Source organism: Nyctibius grandis, chromosome 2 (genome assembly GCF_013368605.1).
Source record: "Nyctibius grandis isolate bNycGra1 chromosome 2, bNycGra1.pri, whole genome shotgun sequence".
In the NCBI taxonomy this organism is placed as follows: domain Eukaryota; kingdom Metazoa; phylum Chordata; class Aves; order Nyctibiiformes; family Nyctibiidae; genus Nyctibius; species Nyctibius grandis.
This window is the reverse complement of record NC_090659.1, coordinates 104,194,837-104,221,615: the sequence shown is the minus strand read 5'-3', so window position 1 is coordinate 104,221,615 and position 26,779 is coordinate 104,194,837. Positions and strand designations below refer to the sequence as shown.

General features: G+C 46.8%; 1 protein-coding gene across 4 annotated transcripts in view; it reads right to left on the bottom strand.

The window, feature by feature from the left end:
• Positions 1 to 966: 966 nt before the first annotated feature.
• Positions 967 to 26,779, bottom strand: part of USP12 (ubiquitin specific peptidase 12) — a 72,670-nt gene continuing 46,857 nt past the window's right edge. Inside the window, exon 10 of one of the 4 annotated variants that reach the window (XM_068425038.1) lies at positions 967 to 1,016. In XM_068425038.1, the coding sequence (XP_068281139.1) occupies positions 993 to 1,016 (24 nt within the window). In that variant the 3' untranslated portion in view covers positions 967 to 992. Of the gene's footprint in view, positions 1,017 to 19,215; positions 20,162 to 23,578; positions 23,913 to 26,779 lie in introns of those variants that run through there. The other 3 variants (XM_068425039.1, XM_068425034.1, XM_068425035.1) reach the window with 3 other exon arrangements.

Genomic DNA, 26,779 nt, shown 5'->3' with positions numbered 1-26,779 from the left:
GAACTCCCAGGGCCTCTCCCACCTCCCAACAGCAAGAACCTTTCTTGGAGGAGATGCCAGCGGGGTGAATCAGGGAACCCCCAGAGGGTACCTGGACTGAGCTGACAGACCCTAGCCTTTATGTGTTGTTTCTCCAAGTTACTCTACGATCCCCCGCAAAAAAAAAACACAGCGGCCCATGGTTGTCTTGCAGCCATCAGCTGAAGAGCAGGAGAACAAAGGACAACCCTGAACCAGTCATTGAATCGGATAAATCCTTTGCTCCATAGGGATCTCACATGACAACTGGTTTCAGGCTCTTGCGGACCTACAGAGAAAAGGCTGTGTGTGTGATGTACCAAGAATCTGATTCTTCATGCACACCGGGAGCTCCTGACCTTTGCTGAGGGCAGCAGGCAGTGCAGATAGGTTGGACCTTTGGAAATCAGATCTTTTACCGTTTGACTGTATCTGAAGGGAAGTTGGCCTGTGAAGACAGCAGGCAGAAGAGGGAGGAATGAAGCTACGTTTGTGCTCAATCTGACCTACTAAACCAAACAGCCTGATGTGAACGTTGCAATGGAATATCTTTGCTTCCTACAGACTTGGATTTTAAAAAACATATTTTAAAACCTCCCTGTAGGTCTTGCTGAATCTTTTACTTGTCTGTGCCTTAAAATAAACATGCTGCTTTAGCTAACCCAAGCTGGGTCTGGCTGTCTCTTTGGGGAGATTCTAGCTGATGCTCTGGAAGGGAATGTTACCTCTGCCCTGGCTGCTGGGGGATGTGAACACCCTTGTCCAGATGAGAGCTCAGCTACCAAGATGTGGGCCCAGGGTGGCAGCTGGGGCTCTGCAGAGCTGTAGGAAGATGCCTAGTAGTACCTGCCCACAGCTGGCCCCGGCTGCCCGGCACGGAGCTCCTCTGGGCTCCTGTGGCTGCAGGCAGCACCTCCTGCTCTCCTCTGCAGGCACTCATCACTGCACCGCCACGTCTGGGCACCTCTTGTTCTTTAATTACATCTCACATCATATACCTGAAACAAAGAAATTTCATGTGAAGTGGGAATAATTCACAGGAAGGTCTGGTAAGTGACCGAGGCACTTGCAACAGCAACTTCCAGCAGCTGTCCCAGCTTATCTCTCTTCCCCAACTGGAATAAAATACACTCCACGGCGATAGAGCAGGGAATCACAGAATCACAGAATCACAGAATGTTAGGGATTGGAAGGGACCTCGAAAGATCATCTAGTCCAATCCCCCTGCCGGAGCAGGATTGCCTAGACCATATCACACAGGAACGCGTCCAGGCGGGTTTTGAATGTCTCCAGAGAAGGAGACTCCACAACCTCTCTGGGCAGCCTGTTCCAGTGTTCGGTAGCCCTCACCATAAAGAAGTTTTTCCTCAAATTTAAGTGGAACCTCCTGTGTTCCAGCTTGCACCCATTGCCCCTTGTCCTGCCAAGGGATGTCACTGAGAAGAGGCTGGCTCCATCCTCATGACACTTGCGCTTTCCATATTTAAAAACATTAATGAGGTCACCCCTCAGTCTCCTCTTCTCTAAGCTAAAGAGACCCAGCTCCCTCAGCCTCTCCTCATAAGGGAGATGTTCCACTCCCTTAATCATCTTCGTGGCTCTGCGCTGGACTCTCTCTAGCAGTTCCCTGTCCTTCTTGAACTGAGGGGCCCAGAACTGGACACAATATTCCAGATGCGGCCTCACCAGGGCAGAGTAGAGGGGGAGGAGAACCTCTCTCGACCTGCTAACCACACCCCTTCTAATACACCCCAGGATGCCATTGGCCTTCTTGGCCACAAGGGCACACTGCTGGCTCATGGTCATCCTGTTGTCCACTAGGACCCCCAGGTCCCTTTCCCCTACGCTGGTCTCCAACAGGTCTGCCCCCAACTTGTACTGGTACATGGGGTTGTTCTTGCCCAAATGCAGGACTCTACACTTGCCCTTGTTATATTTCATTAAATTTCTCCCCGCCCAACTCTCCAGCCTGTCCAGGTCTCTATGAATGGCTGCGCAGCCTTCCGGTGTGTCAGCCACTCCTCCCAATTTTGTGTCATCAGCGAACTTGCTGACAGTGCACTCTAATCCCTCATCCAAGTCATTAATGAATATATTGAATAGAACTGGTCCCAGTACCGACCCTTGCGGGACTCCGCTAGACACAGGCCTCCAAGTGGACTGTGTCCCATTGACCACCACTCTCTGGCTTCTTTCCTTCAGCCAGTTCACAATCCACCTCACTACCCGATCATCCAGATCACACTTCCTCAGTTTAGCTGCGAGGATGCTGTGGGAGACCGTGTCAAACGCTTTACTGAAATCGAGATAGACCACATCCACAGCTTTACCATCATCTATCCACCGGGTTACGTCCTCATAAAAGGCTATCAAGTTGGTTAAGCATGACTTCCCCTTGGTGAAGCCATGCTGAGTGCCCCTAATGATCCCCCTATCCTTGATGTGCCTAGAGACAGCACCAAGGACAAGTTGTTCCATTACCTTTCCGGGGATGGAGGTGAGGCTGACCGGTCTATAGTTACCCGGGTCCTCCTTCTTGCCCTTTTTGAAGACTGGAGTGACATTCGCTTATCTCCAGTCCTCAGGCACCTCTCCCGTTGCCCACGACTTAGCAAAGATGATGGAGAGTGGCCTAGCAATGACTTCCGCCAGCTCCCTCAGCACCCGCGGGTGCATCCCATCAGGGCCCATGGATTTCCTCCTCTATTCTGACTTCTTCTGTGGCCTCAGGGGTCCGGGGCTCCTCAGGACAGCCTCCAGCAGTATAGACAGAGGCAAAGAAGGCATTCAGTATCTCCGCCTTCTTTTTATCCTCTGTCTCCAGGGCCCCCACCTCATTCATCAGTGGGCCTACATTGCCTCTAGTGTTGGCTTTACCTGCAATGTATTTGAAGAAGCCCTTTCTGTTGTCCTTGACCTCTCTTGCAAGGTTTAATTCCAAGGAGGCCTTAGCTTTCCTAGTTGCCTCCCTACATCCTCTGACAACAGACTTATATTCCTCCCAAGTGGCCAGCCCCTCCTTCCATGATCTGTACACCCTCTTCTTCCACTTGAGTTTGCCCAGCAGTTCCCTGTTTAACCATGCAGGTCTCCTGGTGCCCTTTCTTGACTTCCTACCTGTTGGGATGCTCTGATCTTGAGCTCGGAAGAAGCAGTCCTTGAATGCTAACCAACTATCTTGGGCCCCCTTACCTTCTAGTACCCTGTCCCATGGGATTTCCCCTAGCAATTGCTTGAAAAGGCCAAAGTTGGCCCTCCTGAAGTCCAGGGTTGTGATTCTGCTAGCTATTCTGGTCCTGCCACATGAGATCCTGAACTCTACCATCTCATGGTCACTACAACCAAGGCTGCCCTCAGCCTTCACCGCTTCAACCAGACCCTCCTTGTTAGTGAGGATCAGATCCAGCAGCGCTCCTCTCCTAGTTGGCTCATCCACCATTTGCATCAGAAAGTTATCATCAATGCACTGGAGGAACCTCCTGGACTGAGGATGACTGGCTGAGTAGGCCTCCCAGCAAATATCAGGGTAGTTGAAATCCCCCACGTCAACCAGGCCCTGTAATTGCGAGACTGCTCTCAGCTGCCTGTAGAAGGCCTCATCACCCTCCTCATCCTGATCCGGTGGCCTGTAATAGACACCCACAACAGTATCACCCCTGCCAGCCTGCCCCTTAATTCGCACCCACAAACTCTCAACTCGCTCCTGATCCGCCCCTGGACAGAACTCAATACATTCTAGCTGCTCACTCACATAAAGAGCAACTCCACCACCTCTCCTTAGCGGCCTGTCTTTCCTGAACAAGACATAGCCATCCATGACCACATTCCAGTCATACGAGGCGTCCCACCAAGTCTCTGTAATTGCCACTAGATCATAGCCCCCCGACCGAACACGGATTTCTAACTCCTCCTGTTTATTCCCCATGCTGCGTGCATTGGTGTACAGGCATTTCAGGGAGCGAGCTGAGCACACCGATTTCACCCCAGGGGGATGGGAGGCCTCCTGGTCTACCTCAACACTAGAGCGTTGCCCCAGTGGTGCAAGCCCAGCTACTACCCCATCCCCCTTCGAATCTAGTTTAAAGCTCTCCGAATGAGCCCTGCTAATTCCTGTCCCAGAACCCTTTAGTCCCTACGACATAAACCTTTCCCATGTATTACGGTCACTCCTGGTGTCTTATAAAACCAGCCATTATCAAAGAACCCAAAGCCCTGCCTGTAGCACCAGTCTCGTAGCCAGGCATTAATAGAGAGAATCCTACTATTCCATCACACATCATCACCTGAAAATGGAAGTAGGGAGGAGAAAACAACTTGTGCCCCAGACTCTTTCACCAACCGTCCTAGGGCCTTGTAGTCTTTCTTCATCCCCCTCAGACTACAGGATGCAGCTTCTTCCCCACCTGTCTGGAAGATCAGCAGGGGGTAGTAGTCTGTGGCCTTCACCAGGTTGGGGAGTTGCCTGGTGATATCCCTGATTCGGGCTCCAGGCAGGCTGCAGACCTCCCTGTGATGGGGGTCAGCTCTGCATATTGGGCCCTCAGATCCCTTTAGGAAGGAGTCTCCAACCACTAAAACTCTTCTCTTCTTCCTTGTGGAGGAGGTAGCTATACGCCTGTCAGGTTTTTCTGACTGTGGTGGGACCTCTGATATAGGTTGCCTCTCCACCACATCCCCATTGGACTGGCTGTATTCCACTAGGGCTTCATATCTATTGCTCAGAGGCACCTGTGGAGGCAAGGTAGGCAAGGAGGGCACTCGCCTTTTGCCACGGCCATAGACTTGCCTCCACTCACTCCTCTCCTCCAGGTTATTGTTTTCCACCTGAGAGGGGCAGAGTACAGGGGTCCCTCGATCCTGGGAGCTCTCCGGCAGGTGCTCCCATTTTTGTTGCAGGGAAGGCAGAGCCTGGCTCCACCAGTCTATCTCCATTTCAGCCTCCCGAATGCTCCTAAGCCTTTCTACTTCGGCTTGAAGCCTTTCAACCTGGCTTTGCAGCTGTGCCGCTCGGCCGAGCAGATCATCTACCTGCTCACAGCGCACACAAAAAGACGCTCAGACCCAGAGTCCTGACCTCTGAGCAGGGAGCTGCATCGAGCCAGCCAGAAGAAAATGCTGCAGAGAGCAAGTGACCCAAACCTGCCATCTCTTTTCAAGGCTCCTGTCTCCAGCCTGCAAGGTGATGCCCGTGTCCACATGTGGCTCGGTGCTCGCACTGAGGCACCGGCCAGGGGATGGGAGGCTGGCTGACCATGTGGCCCGAGCGCTTCTCCTGCTGAACTGCGGCATGGTACAAGAAATAACACAACACACAGGTGGAAACGAAGGAAGGGGAAACCTTCTCATAGCCAACCGGTCGTGTCCTCTCAGCCGGAGGGATAGGGGTCCTGTTCCTGATTTCTTTATATAGTTTATACGTAATAGACCTGGGTAGCAACAAATCTGGCAGGGAGGCAATGGTTGTCTTTAACACTGCTCCCTGCAAAAAACCCTGGCAAGGCTCTGGGGCATGGGGTAGGAGCACTTGGAGGTGAAGGCCCTCTTCATGCCCACCCCCAAGGGCTTTTCATTTCATTCCAGATCAAGCACATCTCTGCTCAAGTTTCGGTATCACTGTTAGGACTGCTTGCAAGCAGTTTTTAGCATTTTCAGTGCAACCTGGTTCTCACAGAGGCCCTAAATACCACGGGAAAACACGTCTGGCAGCTGCTACGTGTTCAACACTGCTCATGGCGCTACCTGTACACCCACTGCTCCTCGCAGCCGAGAGGCCTTTTCTTGCTTTCTTTCTAGTATTTCTGCATTGATAACAGAATCATCTATCTTTATATTCTAACAATTTGTAAAACATCAATCGATTAACTAAGAGACTGGTTAACCACAGACCTGAGACATGCCTGTCTACTAGGGTGACTGCTATATTGTTGCCTGGAGAACTTCTCCTCTACCTGGTACTTCCCCGCAGCCACTGATTTTTTAGAAGTATTTGGCAGAAGAACGGGTTATATTTTTCAGAGTTAAAGAAGAGGGGCACGGTCCATTTTGCTAACAGCAGCACACAACCCTCAGCTTCTTGGGGAAAGATGAAGAGCCCTGGTCTCCAGTCTCTGCTGTGCCAAGTCCTCCTCCTCCCCGCCGATGGCAGCGAGCTGGCAGACCCCTTGTCTTTCCCTTGCCTTAGTCAGACATACTTGTGGGGCTGATGCAAGCCCATCGCCAAGCCAGCTGGTGTAAACCATGCCAGGAGGGATCCTCAGACATGGCGAGTGAGGATTTGTGACTGGAAGTCCAAGTCACTGCCTACTCCAGACAAGCAAACTGTGGCAGAGTGGGTGAATCATAGAATCATAGAATCATTTTGGTTGGAAAGGACCTTTAAGATCATCGAGTCCAACCGTTAACCTAGCACTGCCAAGTCCACCACTAAACCATGTCCCTAAGCACCACATCTACACGTCTTTTAAATACCTCCAGGGATGGTGACTCCACCACTTCCCTGGGCAGCCTGTTCCAGTGTTTGATAACCCTTTCTGTGAAGAAATTTTTCCTCATATCCAATATAAATCCCCCCCTGGTGCAACTTGAGGCCGTTTCCTCTCGTCCTATCACTTGATACCTGGGAGAAGAGACCGACCCCCACCCCACTACAACCTCCTTTCATGTAGTTGTAGAGAGCAATAAGGTCTCCCCTCAGCCTCCTTTTCTCCAGGCTAAACAATCGCAGTTCCCCCAGCTGCTCCTCATAATTCATATTGAGTGGAAAGATATTCATGGATACAACTGCAAAACCCTTTCCATGGGTTTATAATCAGGTCTAAAAACCAGTCACTGCCTACTCAATATCTTTCTGCCTTTGATGACAGCTGAAACACCTGTGGGACTTTAATACCCACGTCTAGCCTCAAAGCAGGAGGTGTGATTTAAGGGCTTAGAGGACCACCGAAAGAAATACAAACACTGGCCGGACTCACCACTTCGATCACTGCTCAGCACAGCTGGGTGGGAAGCGGAGCCGGCTCTCGGCTTTGTGCAGAGCCGCAGCACAGTGGCACAGCCTTGGGGCTGCCCTAAGGCATGCGGGCTGGTGTCAGACAAGGTATTGCACTTGGCTGCCGGTGCTGACCTTAATTTCATTGTCCACAGCAGAGGGCTCGGAGGTCAAGGCAGCTGCAAACTCCTGGGATATTTTCTTATACCAAGAGCATGCCCTAGTTTAGGATGTTCCTAAGAGAGCTGCACACCAGCCACGCAGTGCAAGGCAGATTGACCACAACTAAGGCCCTGCCACTGGTACCAGGGTTAATATTAATATCAAAACATCCTGCCATTATTTAACCCTGCCCCACCTCTGACCAGCCTCCTCACGCTGAGGTTTGAGGGCCCCTAATGGAAGCTTCTCAGAAAAGACCCAGCATAAACATAATGAAGGACTCTAAATAATCAGCAAAAATGAGCACTGACATGTGTTTTGATAGAGCTATAAGAGGAAGAATTTTTTTTTAAATGGCAAATACAAACTAGGATGGAAATAAAATGAGATTCAGCCTAAAAAAATGCATAGTCCCCTCTGTACAGAGGAAGTGCTGTAATAAAAACCTGAATTATTTGAAGAGTTTGGGAGGCCAGTGATGTTAAGGAGACACCCCTGGGATTTGGGGCAAAGTCACTGGCATTTGGTGGGGAGCTGTTTTTTCTATCTTCAGCTCTCAGAGATGGTTTTCCTCAAGAAAAATTAAAATTATGAAAACTTTAAAATAAACAACTAGTGGAAAAATTAATCTGGGTCTTCTCCTTTGCTGATCCACCAGCATGCACGAAGTGTGGAGAAACTTGACGACCTTTGAGACTCCTGCGCCTTGCTCAGGTTTGGTTCAAAAGTTGCTGGAGAAACAGCATGGAGGGAATGCTGTGGGTGAGGCAAAAAATTTGGGGAAAGCTTTTCTATGGTATGGTTTGTCAGGTGAGGAAAGCCACCCTGCAGCAAGGAGGAGCTGCTGGGCGCAGAGGACAAGGAGAGGATCCCATGGAGCCCATTGTTGTGGCAGCTGGCACCCCAGCACATCACTGAGGGCTGAGAGCCCAAATCCCACTCCTCTCTGAAGCAAAAGCAACCCATGTGCTCAGCTCATCAGACCCCTGGGTCGGCACCTCCTGCTGACCTGTCTGCCATCGCTGATCTGGGTTTTGTTCTTGCTTCTATGGTAAATGTCAGAGGAAGAGGTAAGCACCTTTACCTCTAGTTTCCCAGCCTTCAGAGCTCTGGGAAATGTACTTCTCCCTGAGGACATGGCTGGCAGCAGCAGGAACAAGGGGAGGGGGGTTCTGAGCCCCTGGCAGTGCACCAGGGAGCCACGGACAGGGATGTCCAACAGCTACAGCCCCCTTAGACTTCCCCATTAATCCAACCTGTTACCAAGAACAGTAATGCCAACCATCAGGATTCCCATCATTTAGGGATTTTCGATCCATTAGGGATCAAGGATGAAACCTTTCCCTGTTGCTCACGGTTAGGTGTCCCCCAGTCTGGGAGATTCGGTTAGCTGGGGCAGGCTGTCACCCCAGGCCCCTGGGGAGACACTGGCTGGCAGGGAGGGTCCAGCACAGCTGCGGTCGAGGACCAGAAGCCTCTCGAGCATCACCAGTGCCTCACAGACAGACCTCGCTTGCCAGACAGCTTCAAGGAACCCAGCAGCTCTCTCTGCCCAGCCCGGAGCTGGGTGTGTGCACTTTCCCTTTGGAAACACGGCAGATGGGAGTGTGATCTAGAAAAGAGAAGATTTTCTGAACAGAAGCAGTCGCTTTCCCTTCCCCCAAGATTTCAGCAATAAATATGGACTGTCTGCACCCTTTGCATCATGGCTTGTTAAAACCACTATAAAGTACAACTATGAATCCCCAAATGACATCCACTTCACAGGAACTTTTAAATTCTAGAAATCAGCATGTTGAGGCTTTCTGACTCAGAGGAAGTTTCCAACATTTGTGTATTTGTTCTCATCTGGGATAGAAAAAATTAAAATCCAAATATCAAAATCTCCTGCAAGCTGCTAACATCTGTTTTGCCCAGTGCAACAACCACCAAAGCAAACCATAAGGCTGTTAAAGGTAGGACCGATGTCCAACCTCTTCATCCTACCTACAAATTAGAAAGCGCGGTGTGCTCATCTCTGCTCGAATTAATACCAGGTAACTAGCACATCCCTACAGTATTGCAGCACAGGCACCAGCTGGAGGGATAAATCACGGCTTGGGAGCTGATTTCCCAAACAAGCCACGGCAGGGACACGGCACAGGCTGGGGCTGGAGCCCAGCCAAGCGAGGAAGCAGCACTGCTGCCATCAGCTGTGGGGAAATAACACGGGCAATTTTCAGTAACTGTTTATGAACAAGATAGCAATATATTTTCATGTTTCAGTGTAAGTGGAACGAGTCCTCTTGACTTTGCCAGAGACTGTCCTTAGATGTGTAACAGCTTAAAATGAATGGGTTTTGCCATAACTTCAGGTGATTATAAACGAATGTCACTTTATTTATTCATCAAGGGGGATTTGTCAGGGGAGGAATACCACATTTTGAATTATCACTGGAGAGAGAGGTGCTGACAACTGTGCTCAGGTTTTTAGTACCTAATTAGTGGCATGCTGGAACTGCACCTCCTCTCATTACTCCTGATTACAGCCTCATGTGATCTTGTAAAGAATTAGCGCAATGTTTATAAAACCCTGCCTGGACAGTTTGTTTCTCATGTTTTTTTGTCTTGCTGCCAAGCTGTTCACCTCTCCTGGAGGGGGACAAGAGCTGATACTTTGACAACGAAAAAGGAGTTGGGGGGTGCTGGGGAGATGTCTGGAGAACAAGACTTATGAGGAGCAGCTCAGGGAACTGGGGTTGTTTAGTCTGCAGAAAAGGAGGCTGAGGGGAGACTTTATTGCTCTCTACAACTACATGAAAGGAGGCTGTAGCGAGGTGGGTGTCAGTCTCTTCTCCCAGGTATCAAGTGATAGGACAAGAGGAAACGGCCTCAAGTTGCACCAGGGGAGATTTAGATTGGTATCAGGAAAAATTTCTTCACGGAAAGGGTTATCAAACATTGGAACAGGCTGCCCAGGGAAGTGGTGGAGTCACCATCCCTGGAGGTATTTCAAAGACGAGTAGATGCGGTGCTTAGGGACATGGTTTAGTGGTGGACTTGGCAGTGTTAGGTTAATGGTTGGACTCGATGATCTTAAAGGTCCTTTCCAACCAAAATGATTCTATGACTCTATGATTCTATGATGTGCCCCCCAAGGCAGTGGTTAGCCATCCTGGGGAGCCGCTGTAGCAGTGGGCTGGAGAGGCAGCTGTCACCTAAGGTAGGAGCAGGAGCATCCCGTGAGCAACCTCTGCTCAGCAAGTGACTGGAAACTCCATCTCTCTTCGTTGAAAACCAGTGCGTTGAACTGTAGCATTGTTTGGATGGATGGTAACAACTCACTCCCAATCAGAAGCACAAAAGCACAACTTTTCAGGGGTCTGTCCTGCATCTGCTCGTTACTTGTTGACAGAAAACCAGAAATTCTCAGTGCTGGTTGCATGCTCATCGTTAAGCAGAAAGCGGTCCTTTAGCAAGCTGGGTTTGTTATTGCAGAAGAGACGGGACAGGCCCGCTGTGAAACACAGCAGTGATAAGACAGCTGTATACAGAAAAGTTGTTCAAACACACCATTTGTTTTAGCGCAGCTTTTCCTCCTTGCCTTACCCATCATCTGCTGGGTTTCACAGGTGATGCTATTTGGGCAAGCTGTCCTGCCCTGAAGCCAGGGATTGCAGCAGTGCAGCTGGAGCACTGCACCCTGTGTCCTCCTCCCCGGACCCCCGCAATGACACTGGCCTCCACCGCCATGGCTTAATTACAGCAGCAGGAAACCCCAATGAGCCTGCTCTGCAGGACAGACCATTAAAATGGCAGTGCATTACATGGAGCCACGAATGAGGAACCCCACAGCAGATGGAAATCACCATCACCACCAAAGGAGGAAAAAAATAAACTAGAAATAAGTACTGCGTTCAGCTCTGAGGCCCCCAACATAAGAACGACATGGACCTGTTGGAGTGAGTCCAGAGGAGGGCCAGGAAGATGATCAGAGGGCTGGAGCACCTCTCCTATGAAGACAGGCTGAGAGAGTTGGGGCTGTTCAGCCTGGAGAAGAGAAGGCTCTGGGGAGACCTTCTAGCAGCCTTCCAGTATCTGAAGGGGGCCTACAGGAAAGCTGGAGAGGGACTTTTTACAAGGACATGTAGTGACAGGACGAGGGGGAACAGTTTTAAAGTGAAAGAGTGTAGATTTAGATTAGATATTAGGAAGAAATTCTTGACTGTGAGGGTGGTGAGACACTGGCACAGGTTGCCCAGAGAAGCTGTGGATGCCCCCTCCCTGGCAGTGTTCAAGGCCAGGTTGGATGGGGCTTTGAGCAACTTGGTCTAGTGGAAAGGTGTCCCTGCCCGTGGCAGGGGGGTTGGAACTAGATGATCTTTAAGGTCCCTTCCAACCCAAACCTTTCTATGATTCTATGAATAATATTGAACTAATAGCACCACAAAATAAAAAATATAGTTTCCATCACTGTCACTGGGAATACAGTATGAATCTGACAGTTAAAAGCTTAACACTAATGAATGCCTCCTATTTGAGTGTCTAAAATCCTGCACAGATAATGATTGCTATGATTGCCCTTCCACAGCGTATACGGCCCCAGCCCCGCTGGACTCATGCTGTATAAACAGATAGTAATAACCTGGTCCCCTCTACAATTTAAGGATAACACAGTAACTCACTGGAAGATATATACAGGTGTGAGAGGTGAAAATTTAAAATTAGAACATAAAATACTTATGATATTATTAGCATCAGACACAGTACATCAGATGATTTTACAGGTGAGTTTCAAGGATAATTTTGCTTAGGAAGAAGATAATGAAGTGAAGTCATCATGCCAATGCTTTTAGTTTACAATTGACTAAATTTTAAGGGGATCACTCATACTATACATAAATGGAAATGAAGGAAAAGGTATTTTTGTTAGGAAAATTAAGCTGACATGGTTGTCCAAGCCAGAGCGCAGATAGAGATGAGGAGCAGGCCACTGACAGGTAGGGAGTCTTGGAGCTAAAGCACGTAAATTTTGTATAGTACAACAAAAACACTGCACAGGAGAGTGGGTGTCCAGGCTGAAAACAGAGTAAATGGTAGTGTCCCCTCTGGCAGGCAGCTTTGCTCAGGCCCTGGCGAAGTGTAACCCCATGTTACACGGACTAGAATCATAGAATTCTATCTAGCTTGAGTCTGTGAATCTGCAGGTCGCAGAGGTGGGACTCAGGAGTCACAAGTCAAATGCTGGGGTTGGGGGTTAGGCTTGAACCTGCAGCAGAAGCATCCTGCTGCTGAGCCTGGGCAAGGAGAATCCAAGCACTTCTAGGCGGAACGCAGAGGGAACAAGTCTGAGACCAACTCCAGAGGAGGGGAGAGAGAGAGCAAGAGGAGAGTAGGACTGGAGCTGGTGGGATGAGTCAGGCTGGAAGTGGGGGCTGAGGACGGCAGAGAGAGGAACGGAGAGCAGCATTGTGTGGGTGCAGACATCTGCCCTGAGACGCAGGTAGCATTGGGAGGTGGGGAGCAGGTCATATGGAAACTGAGACTCACGTGCACAGAGACATTGGGACCAGAGTCAGGGAGAGCAAGGTGAAGGCAAACATGGGGAGGGAGAGACTAGTCAGATGGGACAGGAGGAAATGGCTGGTTCAGACTGACCATCTATGAGGTATCATGAGAAGTACAAAGGCAGCAAGAGAAGTGTACTGAGTTCAAATAAGTAGTCTGGTTAGAAATGCCAGCAAGAGGCATTTCTAACCAGGCTATTTCCCTGCAGGCTGCAGGGAATGCTACAGCGTCTCTGTGGTGACAGGGGGCTGTGTGCGCTGTGAGCAGGTAGATGATCTGCTCGGCCGAGCGGCACAACTGCAAAGCCAGGTTGAAAGGCTTCAAGCCGAAGTAGAAAGGCTTAGGAGCATTCGGGAGGCTGAAATGGAGATAGACTGGTGGAGCCAGGCTCTGCCTTCCCTGCAACAAAAATGGGAGCACCTGCCGGAGAGCTCCCAGGATCGAGGGACCCCTGTACTCTGCCCCTCTCAGGTGGAAAACAATAACCTGGAGGAGAGGAGTGAGTGGAGGCAAGTCTATGGCCGTGGCAAAAGGCGAGTGTCCTCCTTGCCTACCTTGCCTCCATAGGTGCCTCTGAGCAATAGATATGAAGCCCTAGTGGAATACAGCCGGTCCAATGGGGATGTGGTGGAGAGGCAACCTATATCAGAGGTCCCACCACAGTCAGAAAAACCTGACAGGCGTATAGCTACCTCCTCCACAAGGAAGAAGAGAAGAGTTTTAGTGGTTGGAGACTCCTTCCTAAAGGGATCTGAGGGCCCAATATGCAGAGCTGACCCCCATCACAGGGAGGTCTGCAGCCTGCCTGGAGCCCGAATCAGGGATATCACCAGGCAACTCCCCAACCTGGTGAAGGCCACAGACTACTACCCCCTGCTGATCTTCCAGACAGGTGGGGAAGAAGCTGCATCCTGTAGTCTGAGGGGGATGAAGAAAGACTACAAGGCCCTAGGACGGTTGGTGAAAGAGTCTGGGGCACAAGTTGTTTTCTCCTCCCTATTTCCATTTTCAGGTGATGATGTGTGATGGAATAGTAGGATTCTCTCTATTAATGCCTGGCTACGAGACTGGTGCTACAGGCAGGGCTTTGGGTTCTTTGATAATGGCTGGTTTTATAAGACAACAGGCGTGACTGTAATACATGGGAAAGGTTTATGTCGTAGGGACTAAAGGGTTCTGGGACAGGAGTTAGCAGGGCTCATTCGGAGAGCTTTAAACTAGATTCGAAGGGGGATGGGGTAGTAGCTGGGCTTGCACCACTGGGGCAACGCTCTAGTGTTGAGGTAGACCAGGAGGCCTCCCATCCCCCTGGGGTGAAATCGGTGTGCTCAGCTCGCTCCCTGAAATGCCTGTACACCAATGCACGCAGCATGGGGAATAAACAGGAGGAGTTAGAAATCCGTGTTCGGTCGGGGGGCTATGATCTAGTGGCAATTACAGAGACTTGGTGGGACGCCTCGCATGACTGGAATGTGGTCATGGATGGCTATGTCTTGTTCAGGAAAGACAGGCCGCTAAGGAGAGGTGGTGGAGTTGCTCTTTATGTGAGTGAGCAGCTAGAATGTATTGAGTTCTGTCCAGGGGCGGATCAGGAGCGAGTTGAGAGTTTGTGGGTGCGAATTAAGGGGCAGGCTGGCAGGGGTGATACTGTTGTGGGTGTCTATTACAGGCCACCGGATCAGGATGAGGAGGGTGATGAGGCCTTCTACAGGCAGCTGAGAGCAGTCTCGCAGTTACAGGGCCTGGTTGACGTGGGGGATTTCAACTACCCTGATATTTGCTGGGAGGCCTACTCAGCCAGCCATCCCCAGTCCAGGAGGTTCCTCCAGTGCATTGATGATAACTTTCTGATGCAAATGGTGGATGAGCCAACTAGGAGAGGAGCGCTGCTGGATCTGATCCTCACTAACAAGGAGGGTCTGGTTGAAGAGGTGAAGGCTGAGGGCAGCCTTGGTTGTAGTGACCATGAGATGGTAGAGTTCAGGATCTCATGTGGCAGGACCAGAATAGCTAGCAGAATCACAACCCTGGACTTCAGGAGGGCCAACTTTGGCCTTTTCAAGCAATTGCTAGGGGAAATCCCATGGGACAGGGTACTAGAAGGTAAGGGGGCCCAAGATAGTTGGTTAGCATTCAAGGACTGCTTCTTCCAAGCTCAAGATCAGAGCATCCCAGCAGGTAGGAAGTCAAGAAAGGGTACCAGGAGACCTGCATGGTTAAACAGGGAACTGCTGGGCAAACTCAAGTGGAAGAAGAGGGTGTACAGATCATGGAAGGAGGGGCTGGCCACTTGGGAGGAATATAAGTCTGTTGTCAGAGGATGTAGGGAGGCAACTAGGAAAGCTAAGGCCTCCTTGGAATTAAACCTTGCAAGAGAGGTCAAGGACAACAGAAAGGGCTTCTTCAAATACATTGCAGGTAAAGCCAACACTAGAGGCAATGTAGGCCCACTGATGAATGAGGTGGGGGCCCTGGAGACAGAGGATAAAAAGAAGGCGGAGTTACTGAATGCCTTCTTTGCCTCTGTCTATACTGCTGGAGGCTGTCCTGAGGAGCCTTGGACCCCTGAGGCCCCAGAAGAAGTCAGGATAGAGGAGGAGTCGGTCTTGGTTGATGAGGGTCAGGGACCAATTAAGCAATCTGGACTTCCATAAATCCATGGGCCCTGATGGGATGCACCCGCGGGTGCTGAGGGAGCTGGCGGAAGTCATTGCTAGGCCACTCTCCATCATCTTTGCTAAGTCATGGGCAACGGGAGAGGTGCCTGAGGACTGGAGATAAGCGAATGTCACTCCAGTCTTCAAAAAGGGCAAGAAGGAGGACCCGGGTAACTATAGACCGGTCAGCCTCACCTCCATCCCCGGAAAGGTGATGGAACAACTTGTCCTTGGTGCTGTCTCTAGGCACATCAAGGATAGGGGGATCATTAGGGGCACTCAGCATGGCTTCACCAAGGGGAAGTCATGCTTAACCAACTTGATAGCCTTTTATGAGGACGTAACCCGGTGGATAGATGATGGTAAAGCTGTGGATGTGGTCTATCTCGATTTCAGTAAAGCGTTTGACACGGTCTCCCACAGCATCCTCGCAGCTAAACTGAGGAAGTGTGGTCTGGATGATCGGGTAGTGAGGTGGATTGTGAACTGGCTGAAGGAAAGAAGCCAGAGAGTGGTGGTCAATGGGACACAGTCCAGTTGGAGGTCTGTGTCTAGCGGAGTCCCGCAAGGGTCGGTACTGGGACCAGTTCTATTCAATATATTCATTAATGACTTGGATGAGGGAATAGAGTGCACTGTCAGCAAGTTCGCTGATGACACAAAACTGGGAGGAGTGGCTGGCACAACGGAAGGCTGCGCAGCCATTCAGAGAGACCTGGACAGGCTGGAGAGTTGGGCGGGGAGAAATTTAATGAAATATAACAAGGGCAAGTGTAGAGTCCTGCATCTGGGCAAGAACAACCCCATGTACCAGTACAAGTTGGGGGCAGAGCTGTTGGAGACCAGCGTAGGGGAAAGGGACCTGGGGGTCCTAGTGGACAGCAGGATGACCATGAGCCAGCAGTGTGCCCTTGTGGCCAAGAAGGCCAATGGCATCCTGGGGTGTATTAGAAGGGGTGTGGTTAGCAGGTCGAGAGAGGTTCTCCTCCCCCTCTACTCTGCCCTGGTGAGGCCGCATCTGGAATATTGTGTCCAGTTCTGGGCCCCTCAGTTCAAGAAGGACAGGGAACTGCTAGAGAGAGTCCAGCGCAGAGCCACGAAGATGATTAAGGGAGTGGAACATCTCCCTTATGAGGAGAGGCTGAGGGAGCTGGGTCTCTTTAGCTTAGAGAAGAGGAGACTGAGGGGTGACCTCATTAATGTTTAGAAATATGGAAAGGGCAAGTGTCATGAGGATGGAGCCAGCCTCTTCTCAGTGACATCCCTTGGCAGGACAAGGGGCAATGGGTGCAAGCTGGAACACAGGAGGTTCCACATAAATATGAGGAAAAACTTCTTTACGGTGAGGGTGACCGAACACTGGAACAGGCTGCCCAGAGAGGTTGTGGAGTCTCCTTCTCTGGAGACATTCAAAACCCGCCTGGACGTGTTCTTGTGTGATATGGTCTAGGCAATCCTGCTCCGGCAGGGGGATTGGACTAGATGATCTTTCGAGGTCCCTTCCAATCCCTAACATTCTGTGATTCTGTGATTCTGTGAAGAGGCACCTTAAATGAAGAGTCATGTACCACAAAAGGTCACATTAAAGTAATAATGTTCTTTGGTTTTAAAACGTAGAAAATGGAAGCTAGGCTATTCTCTGTGGTACATGGTGGGAGGATGAGAGAGAATTGTCATAAATTGAAGACAGAGAAGTTCAGACTCGCGGGGAGAAACTTCCATGTCAAGGACACAGTCAAGCACAGGTTGCCTAGAGAGGCTGTAGAGTCTCTGCCTTGGGTGTTTTCAAGACCCAAATGGAGAAAGCCCTGAGCAACCTGATCTGACCACAGACACTGTCTGAACAGGGCTTTGGGAAGGGAATAGTTACTGCTCCTTCACTGACCAACTGTTTAATTCCCCAGTTAAAAGCAAACAAGAGGATGGCATGGGAAAGCAATGCAAAAACCTTGCCAAGGGCAGGCATGAGACAACGGAAGCTTAAGTTGGAAAAAATCTCTTCCAGCCTGGGGAGTCAGAAGCTTGCTCCAAGGTCACCAATTTTCTTCAAAAAAAAGTCTCTGTGAAGCCCACTTGCTATTGCATATAACTCATTTCTTTTCATACCAAACTGTTCATAAGATAACCATCCTATGTCTTGCTCTGTTAGCTCAAATACCATTCTTTTTCAGACAGATCCAAGGTTTCCTGTCCTTCTAGGGACTGATAAATTATCAGCACAAGAGAACACCTCTGCTTCTTCTCCCCATCGCCTTTCATTTAAATCCAGAAAGCTACAAACAACCCCCAACGAATATTATCGTGTTTGCAAAGTCACGCGTGCAAAGGGTAGAAATGAGAGGAAGGCAATCTTAACCCAGCCTCCTAGTGCATACACAGTAACACCCAAATGCTTAGACTGAAGCCACTGTAGCTTGTGGAGACCTTAAACAATCACAGCAGCCTCAAGAAATTTGTGTTGTCTTAGACCCTCATGACTACCCAGTAGCCTGGTGGGCTAAGGGCTCCACCAGCTGGGATCTCCAGCCACTGAAGAGTTCACATAGCAAAGCTATGCCTGAGCCCTGAAATCTGGGCTCCCCATAAACCTGTCCGAGGACCTGGGAGGCAAGCAAACCCATCACTCTCTTCGCTCTGCAGCTGTTTCACCACAAATTGGTGAATGACTTTACCACAAAACATTTCAGTTTTCACAACTCACTGATTTCTGACAAAATTATCTTTGCTGGAAAACTCCTACCCAGTTGTAGCTCTGAAGACACAACTGTGCAAATAAAACAGGAGCTGACCCTCTCCAGAAAGCACTGTACCCCACTAGTGGATTTTACCCTGGCCCTTGGCAGTTTGGTGATCTCCATTCTGTTGCCTCTAATCGGTGAGAGAAGGATGGGATCTGAGGAAGTTGAGGCACATTCCATCGGCACTCTGAAGACCAGGAGCAGCACGATGGATCTGAGCCAGTATCTGACTGGAAGCTTGCACAGGGCTCAGTGCGCTGGGGTGTTATGTTTACTGTGACGAGGGCAGCTTGGTAGGTGGCCCACTGCGTGCTCAACAAGCTGGAACTTCTCCAAAGCTCCTTCCTGCAATCCTGTTGTTTGCTCAAGCAAATTGCTGGATTTCATTTTTGACACCGAAAGAGAAACATGTTTCAAGAGAATTAGATTCCCTCTTCTCACAAAGCTGCTCGTGCAGCCCTGCTTTTAAAAGCACGTATCACTGACACGAGCGCAACTGCTTCTCCTCACAACAGCACTCTAAACTAAAAATCCCTAATACGCAGTTAGTCATCAGTGAAATTCCTGATGACAATCAAATACTTAGCACCTATCGTATGTGGCCTTGCCTTGGGAGGACTGGTTTAACAAGAGTGTTTGAATTCAGTGGCAGAGTGTAATGTCTGTCCTCCCACAAGACAGCCAGAGCCGTACCTGGAGCCCAGGTAGCAGGGCATCCCGGCAGGACCGCCTGCTCTCTCCAGTCAGCATTGCTGGGGAGGCACTGATGGTTAGTCCCAGGGTGAACCTGCTATTGCCTTTTCATGAAATCATTAATTTGGATAAATCCGTTCCATAACCATAGTGTTTGTTTGCCTTGTTCTTGAGTCATATGGGGTAACACTAATCACAGTTTGTATGAAATTGAGTACACATATTATGTACAATCCCAGTACTCCCCTTTGTTTACCAGCCCTAATCCAGCAACAGGAACACCAGATTTAGTTTTTATTCTCAGCGCTCTTTGAAAAGAGCACAAGACAGGCATTAGGGAAAGGCCAGTATTTACATTCAGCAACCAACGTATGATTTACAAAACAAAAAAACCAAACCCTCCAGTCAGATGGCCATTCTATAGCTCAGAATTGCACTTTATTAATCAACATCATCATCAATGTTTATTTCAATATTTAATCAGACATACACAGTTTCACAGAAATACAAGTATATATTTGTGTAACTTTGTACTTTAGTTTATTACATGTCATAGAAGGGGGCTTTTCTTCTCAAATAGCATGTATGGTTACCAAAACTGAAAAAGCTAAGGTCAACAGTCTAAGAAAACAGAATAAGCACAGTTCTCCAAGCATTATTAATTCAGTTCTGAAGATTTAAAAATCCTTATGTAACAAGAGAGCTATTAGTGAACTGTGAATGAACTAATTGTAACTTTGTTTGACTGCATTCTTCACTCAGTTTTAGTATGAAACTCATACATTTGAGTTTATAAAGGAATCCAAATTTATTGGGAGTGTTTCCTGCAAGCCCCAAATGCTGTCTGAAGGAGACTAGATTAAATTCTGGGGAAAGATTTGTGCAATTAAGTGAGCACAGTAAAGTTATGAGTAAAGACTGTTTTCAGAAGACTATTTAAAGAAGACAGAACTTCTCTCCCACGCTTAGTGTGTGAAAGCTCTTGCTGTTGATGTATTTTTGTATGAATAGCATTAATCATCCATAAACACAAATCTGTGCTCACACAGGTTTGAATATGCTATGCTATTATGCCACACTTAGAACATTCCTAACGCTTTGACTGTTGCTGGCTCCAGTGATTTTAAGAAAACTAGGATTTAATAATGCAAAAATTTCTTTTCAATTATATGGAACTGTAGACTTTCACCACCATCATGAGATGGATTCTTCTATTAATAAATCAGGCCAAAATTGTCACCTCTGTGTAAAAAGTTCGGCTTCCAACTCTGTATTGGGCACCTACATTAAAATGACCTTTCCAAAGACATCGAGGTTATGTAGCTCTTTTCCATTTTAGGGGACTTTTACTGTTAACACTGAAAAAATATTCAGAAGACAAGTAGAATTTTAATTCATATTGAAGCAATTAGCTCCAGGCACTTGCATTTCAAAAGTTTTTTTCCCTGTTTTCTAGTATAAAAGTAGCACTTTGAAAACATCTATAGTTAGATACTGCAGTGTTTAAGCATTTGCATGTCTACGTTCAGCTTATATTTGCACCAGTATGTCAAAATATTTTTTTAATTCCTCCTCACACTTTAGGAGAAACATTCAAGAACTGACAGATTTGTAGAAAAAACCCTCAAGTTGGCCATTAGCAAGAATCAGTAATTTACATATAATTATCTAGACATCCACAACAGACCAATCTGCCAAGTAAATGGAATGCTAATGTGACAGCTGACTTCTAATCTCCAGAATTTCCTTACTATAATTAAAAAAATAACAGCAACAATGGGAAACCAGCATTGATATAAGGTGACTTAGAACTTTAATTCACATAACTTGATCATCTATGAGAAGTATTTCAGTAAATTATTAATCACAAAATATCAAACTAATTTTCAATGAAAAACATCTCCAGCATCAAAATTCATTTAGACCTTGCTTACAGAATGGGAAAAATGCTTCACTGCTTTTCATGTAACCAGAGAAGGTAAGTCGTTTGCACTGAATCAGCATCTCCAAGACGATGCTCAGGGAGAGCTGTTGCATTTTGAGGGTCCATATGCTCTTACGGAGCACTTGGAAGGTTTGTTCTCTCGGATATTCAAGACCACAAACTTTCAGCGCTCCTTGCTTCCACCAGAATTACTACAGCTTTTGCACTATACTATCTGTGGTCCTTATCAACAAATACTTAAAATACATAACTCCTATTAAATTTAATGATTAGCTGGATTTTTGTAATCTCCCTGCATGCTGACCCCTACCATCTTATCCAGCCCTTGAAGGAACTAAATGGAAAATGCAGTGCTGCTCTTAGCACTTGTATAAATAGCCATGAAACATCAGGAAGTGCCTTCCAGCCATGCTCTGCCAGCAATGGAAATTGGGAGTCAGATCGTGGTTTAATGAGATAACCTTCATGAACAAATGCTAAATGCCCCTCAGTCAGAAACCACTAAAGAGCAAGTTAGAACAAGGATGACCTGAATATAAAAACCACCAAGGATATGCATAAATCCTAGAAGCTGCTCTACCTGTTGCACACAAGTGGAAGTGCAGCCAACCAGCTTATGCAGCCTTCTACGCAGTCTTACTTTTGCAAGGAATGTTTTCTAAGATTTATTTTTATGTACACTTTGCGTAGGGGACACAGTGCCAAATTCAACAGTGGCTGCAATGCTAGACTACAGTGAAGTAAGTGGCAGGCAGGCCGGCATTCTCTGGGGAAGATTTGTGGCAGCTCTGAAACACATTTTCTTGAAGGGAAACACTGAATTATTCAAGACTCTGGAGAATGACACTCAGCATCCCCATAAAGCCAAGATTTCTCTTTTTGGGACACACGGCAGCTGTGTTTTCACATTATTCCTTCTCAATTTCCAAAACCGAATTTGATATTTGTGCAGTTAAAGACAAATACTCATGTGCTGCAACTATTATCACAGGCACATTCTTTATGGAAGTCTCCTGTTGAGCGAACAGCTTTTGATGTATGTAGATGTATCTGACATACAGCATAAATACTGGATGCCATTTTACGGCCACGCAGGCTCATAGGGCTGGCTGTGATAATCTGTATAATACAGACTGTCCCTATCAGCCTGCACAAACAGTTTTTCTTTCCAGTCTGGTAGAGTGGTCAACATTTTTAGAAGATTTCAAGCCTCTGGGGCTTTTTTTCATCTCACTCTGTTCCTTATTAATAAGCTTTCAGTAGGCCAGGTAGTTTTATTTTTAAAAGTTACCAAATTTGGCCAAAAGCAGTGTTTCACTGCTTTATATTCTTTTAACAATTACTATTACTCACTGAAGCACAAAATTATCATGCATTGTTTTTTTTTAATGCCCAAGTTCTTTTTTAACCTTTCCCCCCCCAAATACATATTATCTTGCACACAATCCCCTAAGGAAAAGACAGCTTAGGAACTATAGTCACTTCTGTCTCGTTTCTCCTCTGCTGAACTACGGATTTTTCTGTATGTAATATACAGGAAAAAAAGGGCTAATTCGTGTTGCAGATATGAGTGGAACATACTTCTTGATCTCAACCTGTAGTCCCTCCCCCTAATACTCTGCAATTCAGAAAAAGTTACCAGAATTTCATCACAAAAAAAGTGAGGGAATACATAGCCTACACATAACAAAATTGGATCTTCAAAGTGGTCTCTTTTATCCAAAAAAAAGGGAATGAAAAGGAGCAGTGGCCAATCTCAGCACCTTGCATATGCTTAGCAAGCACAGTCCTGCTGAATGTGGGTTTTCTCTAGATACTCACTGCAGGGTCTTGGTGGCTGCTCTGCAGAATTTGAGTCCTGCTAGAATACATTGGGATTAGCAGAGTGATACCTCACTGGTATCGAGCTCCTAACAGGTCTTAACACACCTGCTACTCATTCTGATAGACCTCTGTGTAATATCGCCATGCCGCCACACTGAACTCTAAGCAAACTCAAAAATAATCTGGAGAGTATCTTCTGGAAAACAAATGTTTCCTTTTTCAAATATGTTTCTGGTTGTGTAACAATCTTAGAGAGAAATGCTGAATGCCTTTCAGAGTCTCCTTAAAAAGAGGAAGAAAGGGGTACATCAAGGTTGTATTTGCTCAATCCCGTGACTCCAAAAAAGTGTTTTTGATATTGAAGAGTACTTTCACCAGTGAGGCATAAGGATTAGAACACAAAAAGCTCCAGCTATTTTCAGTGCAAAAATCTAAAAACATTGATCTCATCTCTGAAATACAGAGTAATTTAGCAAGCACTATACTTGAAATACTCAGTAATTTAGCAAGCATTGCCTGTAGCTGCGTATCAGCGGTCCTCCCTGACATGAAAGATGCACAGAAGACTGACGTGACGTAACATGAGGATAATCAGCTTCTAGAAACACAAATAAATGTGCACGCATGAAAGTATGCAACTTGAGCTGAATGTCATTAGTACACAAGAGCTGATTAAAGCAGCCATTACAATAAAGCAACATTTAGTGAAATAGAGTTGCAATAACTTAATGATCACAGCTCAAAGCAGTTGATGTGTATCAGCTTGTGTTACGATGTGACGACTTTCAAATTCTGAATAGCCGATATGCGACAGCAGTGAGATTTCCAGCATCCATGGATACTGAATCACTTAATTATATAGCATGCTAATAAAATAGCTTTTTTCTAACTTAAAATCAGTAACAGAAAATACAGAAAATACAGAAATGAATCCTAGTGAATAGCTGAAAATGCTTTGTAGATAAGACCATTAAAAGATTATATTCCATTTGATCGACATATATGCATGAATTGTTTCTGGAGGAGCACTCATTAATACAATCATATCAACCTAACAAATTTGTGTACAGATGGAAATTTCAAATATAGGCTTAAACAGCAAATTGAACACACATACAAAGGCATGACACTTCAATAAGCAACAAAAGCCTAGCATGGCAGGATGTTCTGAGCACCACTGAAATTCTCCAAACACCAGAAATCTGCATTAAATGTAATAGTTTGTCTTTTTTGGGAAATGCTGCTTTTACATCTAGTGTGTTAGTAAATAATTGTAAAGCTCCTTCTCCATATTCTCTTGTCAGTTCTTGCTGTGCGTTTTCTCTCCGGGATTGCATAACCTGCATAATGCAGATCAAGGACACGACTGATGATCCTTCTGTAATTACAAGCTCCCTAATGCTGCCAACACGAGTTCTATACAGATAGGTAGAAAGTACCTTGCCCTTTCTGAGCTCTTACAATCTGTTATGCAGGCAGCAATCACAAGGCATTAGAGGGAAAGAAAGACTATAAATTATTTCTACTTTTGGGAAGAAACAGGAAGATATTACCCAGTTTGTTTCAAAACTGGTGATGTCTGCAAACAGTCCTCCTTCTATATCCAACACATTCTTACACAAGTTGCCCCAAAGGGATTCATCAACTATAGTAGCAGACTCTTAGGCTTAGCCGAAAAATTAACTCACTTAAGAAAAAAAAAAATTTAACAGGCAGACAATTTTGCAGACTTGTTTGAATATAAAACAAAGAAATGTTATTTCTGCCTTACCATACTCTATCATTAAGACTGGAAACAAGAGATTCCAGAGATCTCTGTATTTAAAAGATGAAGCCTGTGTTTGTTTGCATGGTAGTTGACTTCCACAGTTCATTTATAACAATCAATCAGTAGCAAAGCTGCTGCAAAATGAACGACCCTTGAATACAGATTACGTAGACTATTAATTTCAGTAATAATGGAGTACTTGGGGACTTGCGTGTAAAGAGACTAATGTATTACACATCTCACGTTATACTGTGAGAGGTTAGGGGATTTCGAAGCCTTACAAGACAGAAACCGTAAATGTGCATATTGCATTATCAAGAGGGAAAACAAAGACTGAATTTCTAAGACACACAAACTTAAGATCAACCCAGATAAACGTGGGGGGAATAGTGGACAGCTTATGCTATAAAGCCACTCTTTGAAAGCAAAGAAATCATATCTGGATTATTTAAAGTTTTACAAAAAAGTCACAAAATGTAATACTGCAACCCATAGATTATTAACACGTGCTGAAATGAAGTTTTCTCCTCTTACAGATAAAGGTAACTGAAGAGATACATGTACTGCTGGTTTAACCTATGAATACATCCAAACGGATGACATGCTAGTTTCAAATAACTGCTCTCAGGCAACTGAGACAGAGTCCAGTTGGAGGTCTGTGTCTAGCGGAGTCCCGCAAGGGTCGGTACTGGGACCAGTTCTATTCAATATATTCATTAATGACTTGGATGAGGCATTAGAGTGCACTGTCAGCAAGTTCGCTGATGACACAAAACTGGGAGGAGTGGCTGATGTGCCGGAAGGCTGCGCAGCCATTCAGAGAGATCTGGACAGGCTGGAGAGTTGGGCGGGGAGAAATTTAATGAAATATAACAAGGGCAAGTGTAGAGTCCTGCATCTGGGCAAGAACAACCCCATGTACCAGTACAAGTTGGGGACAGACCTGTTGGAGACCAGCGTAGGGGAAAGGGACCTGGGGGTCCTAGTGGACAACAGGATGACCATGAGCCAGCAGTGTGCCCTTGTGGCCAAGAAGGCCAATGGCATCCTGGGCTGTATTAGAAGGGGTGTGGTCAGCAGGTCGAGAGAGGTTGTCCTCCCCCTCTACTCTGCCCTGGTGAGGCCGCATCTGGAATATTGTGTCCAGTTCTGGGCCCCTCAGTTCAAGAAGGACAGGGAACTGCTAGAGAGAGTCCAGCGCAGAGCCACGAAGATGATTAAGGGAGTGGAACATCTCCCTTATGAGGAGAGGCTGAGGGAGCTGGGTCTCTTTAGCTTAGAGAAGAGGAGACTGAGGGGTGACCTCATTAATGTTTATAAATATGTAAAGGGCAAGTGTCAAGAGGATGGAGCCAGGCTCTTCTCAGTGACATCCCTTGACAGGACAAGGGGCAATGGGTGCAAGCTGGAACACAGGAGGTTCCACTTAAATTTGAGGAAAAACTTCTTTACGGTGAGGGTGACCGAACACTGGAACAGGCTGCCCAGAGAGGTTGTGGAGTCTCCTTCTCTGGAGACATTCAAAACCCGCCTGGACGCGTTCCTGTGTGATATGGTCTAGGCAATCCTGCCCCGGCAGGGGGATTGGACTAGATGATCTTTCGAGGTCCCTTCCAATCCCTAACATTCTGTGATTCTGTGATTCTGTGATTCTGTGAACTTAAAAAAAACCACAACAACCCCAAAAATGAAAAAAACCCACCAAACCAAAACAAATCCAAAACCAAAAAAAACCAACCAAGCCAACCACCACCCAACCCTTTTTGGCATCCTCAATTGTTGATGCATTTTTAGCACTTTGTATAAGTTCCCACTCCCAGGCTTTCAGCCCAAGCTGAATTCTGTCATTGAACAAAGCAGCAGTTAAACAGAAAAAAAGACGTCACCTCTTCATGTGTGCAAGCAGAAAAAGCTTTGTGTATAAACGAATTCATCTCTGTTCTTCCATATCCATGTTGTGGAGGTATAGTATGCTAAGGGACAACTACTAATTTTGAATGAACAGTTATGAAGAAAGTTATGAGGATCTGTTTATGACATTAACTGTACACAGTTAAGATTTTTCTGGTAAGGGCAATTTGAAATTTCCGTAGAAAACGGTAAGAAGAAACAAAGCTAAGTTAAGTTCTGGTAAATGGAGACTGAAGGTTTCACATATCAAAATTTCTTTTAGTTACAAGGATGAGCTTAATAATAAGTCTATACATGATCATCTTAAACCTACAGCTGAGAGACTGGACCAAATAGCACAAGATAAAGTTCCTTTAATTTTAATAAGGGAATTATGAAAGTAACCAAGCAATACAGACGTTCATCTGTATATGATCCAAATAGTGCATATGCAATGGTGCTTGTGGAAACACTGAGACAGACATGGGGAACAAGCCAGGATGTCCTGTCTGGCTTCAAGCTGCTGCTCCAGAAGGATGCAGATCTTCT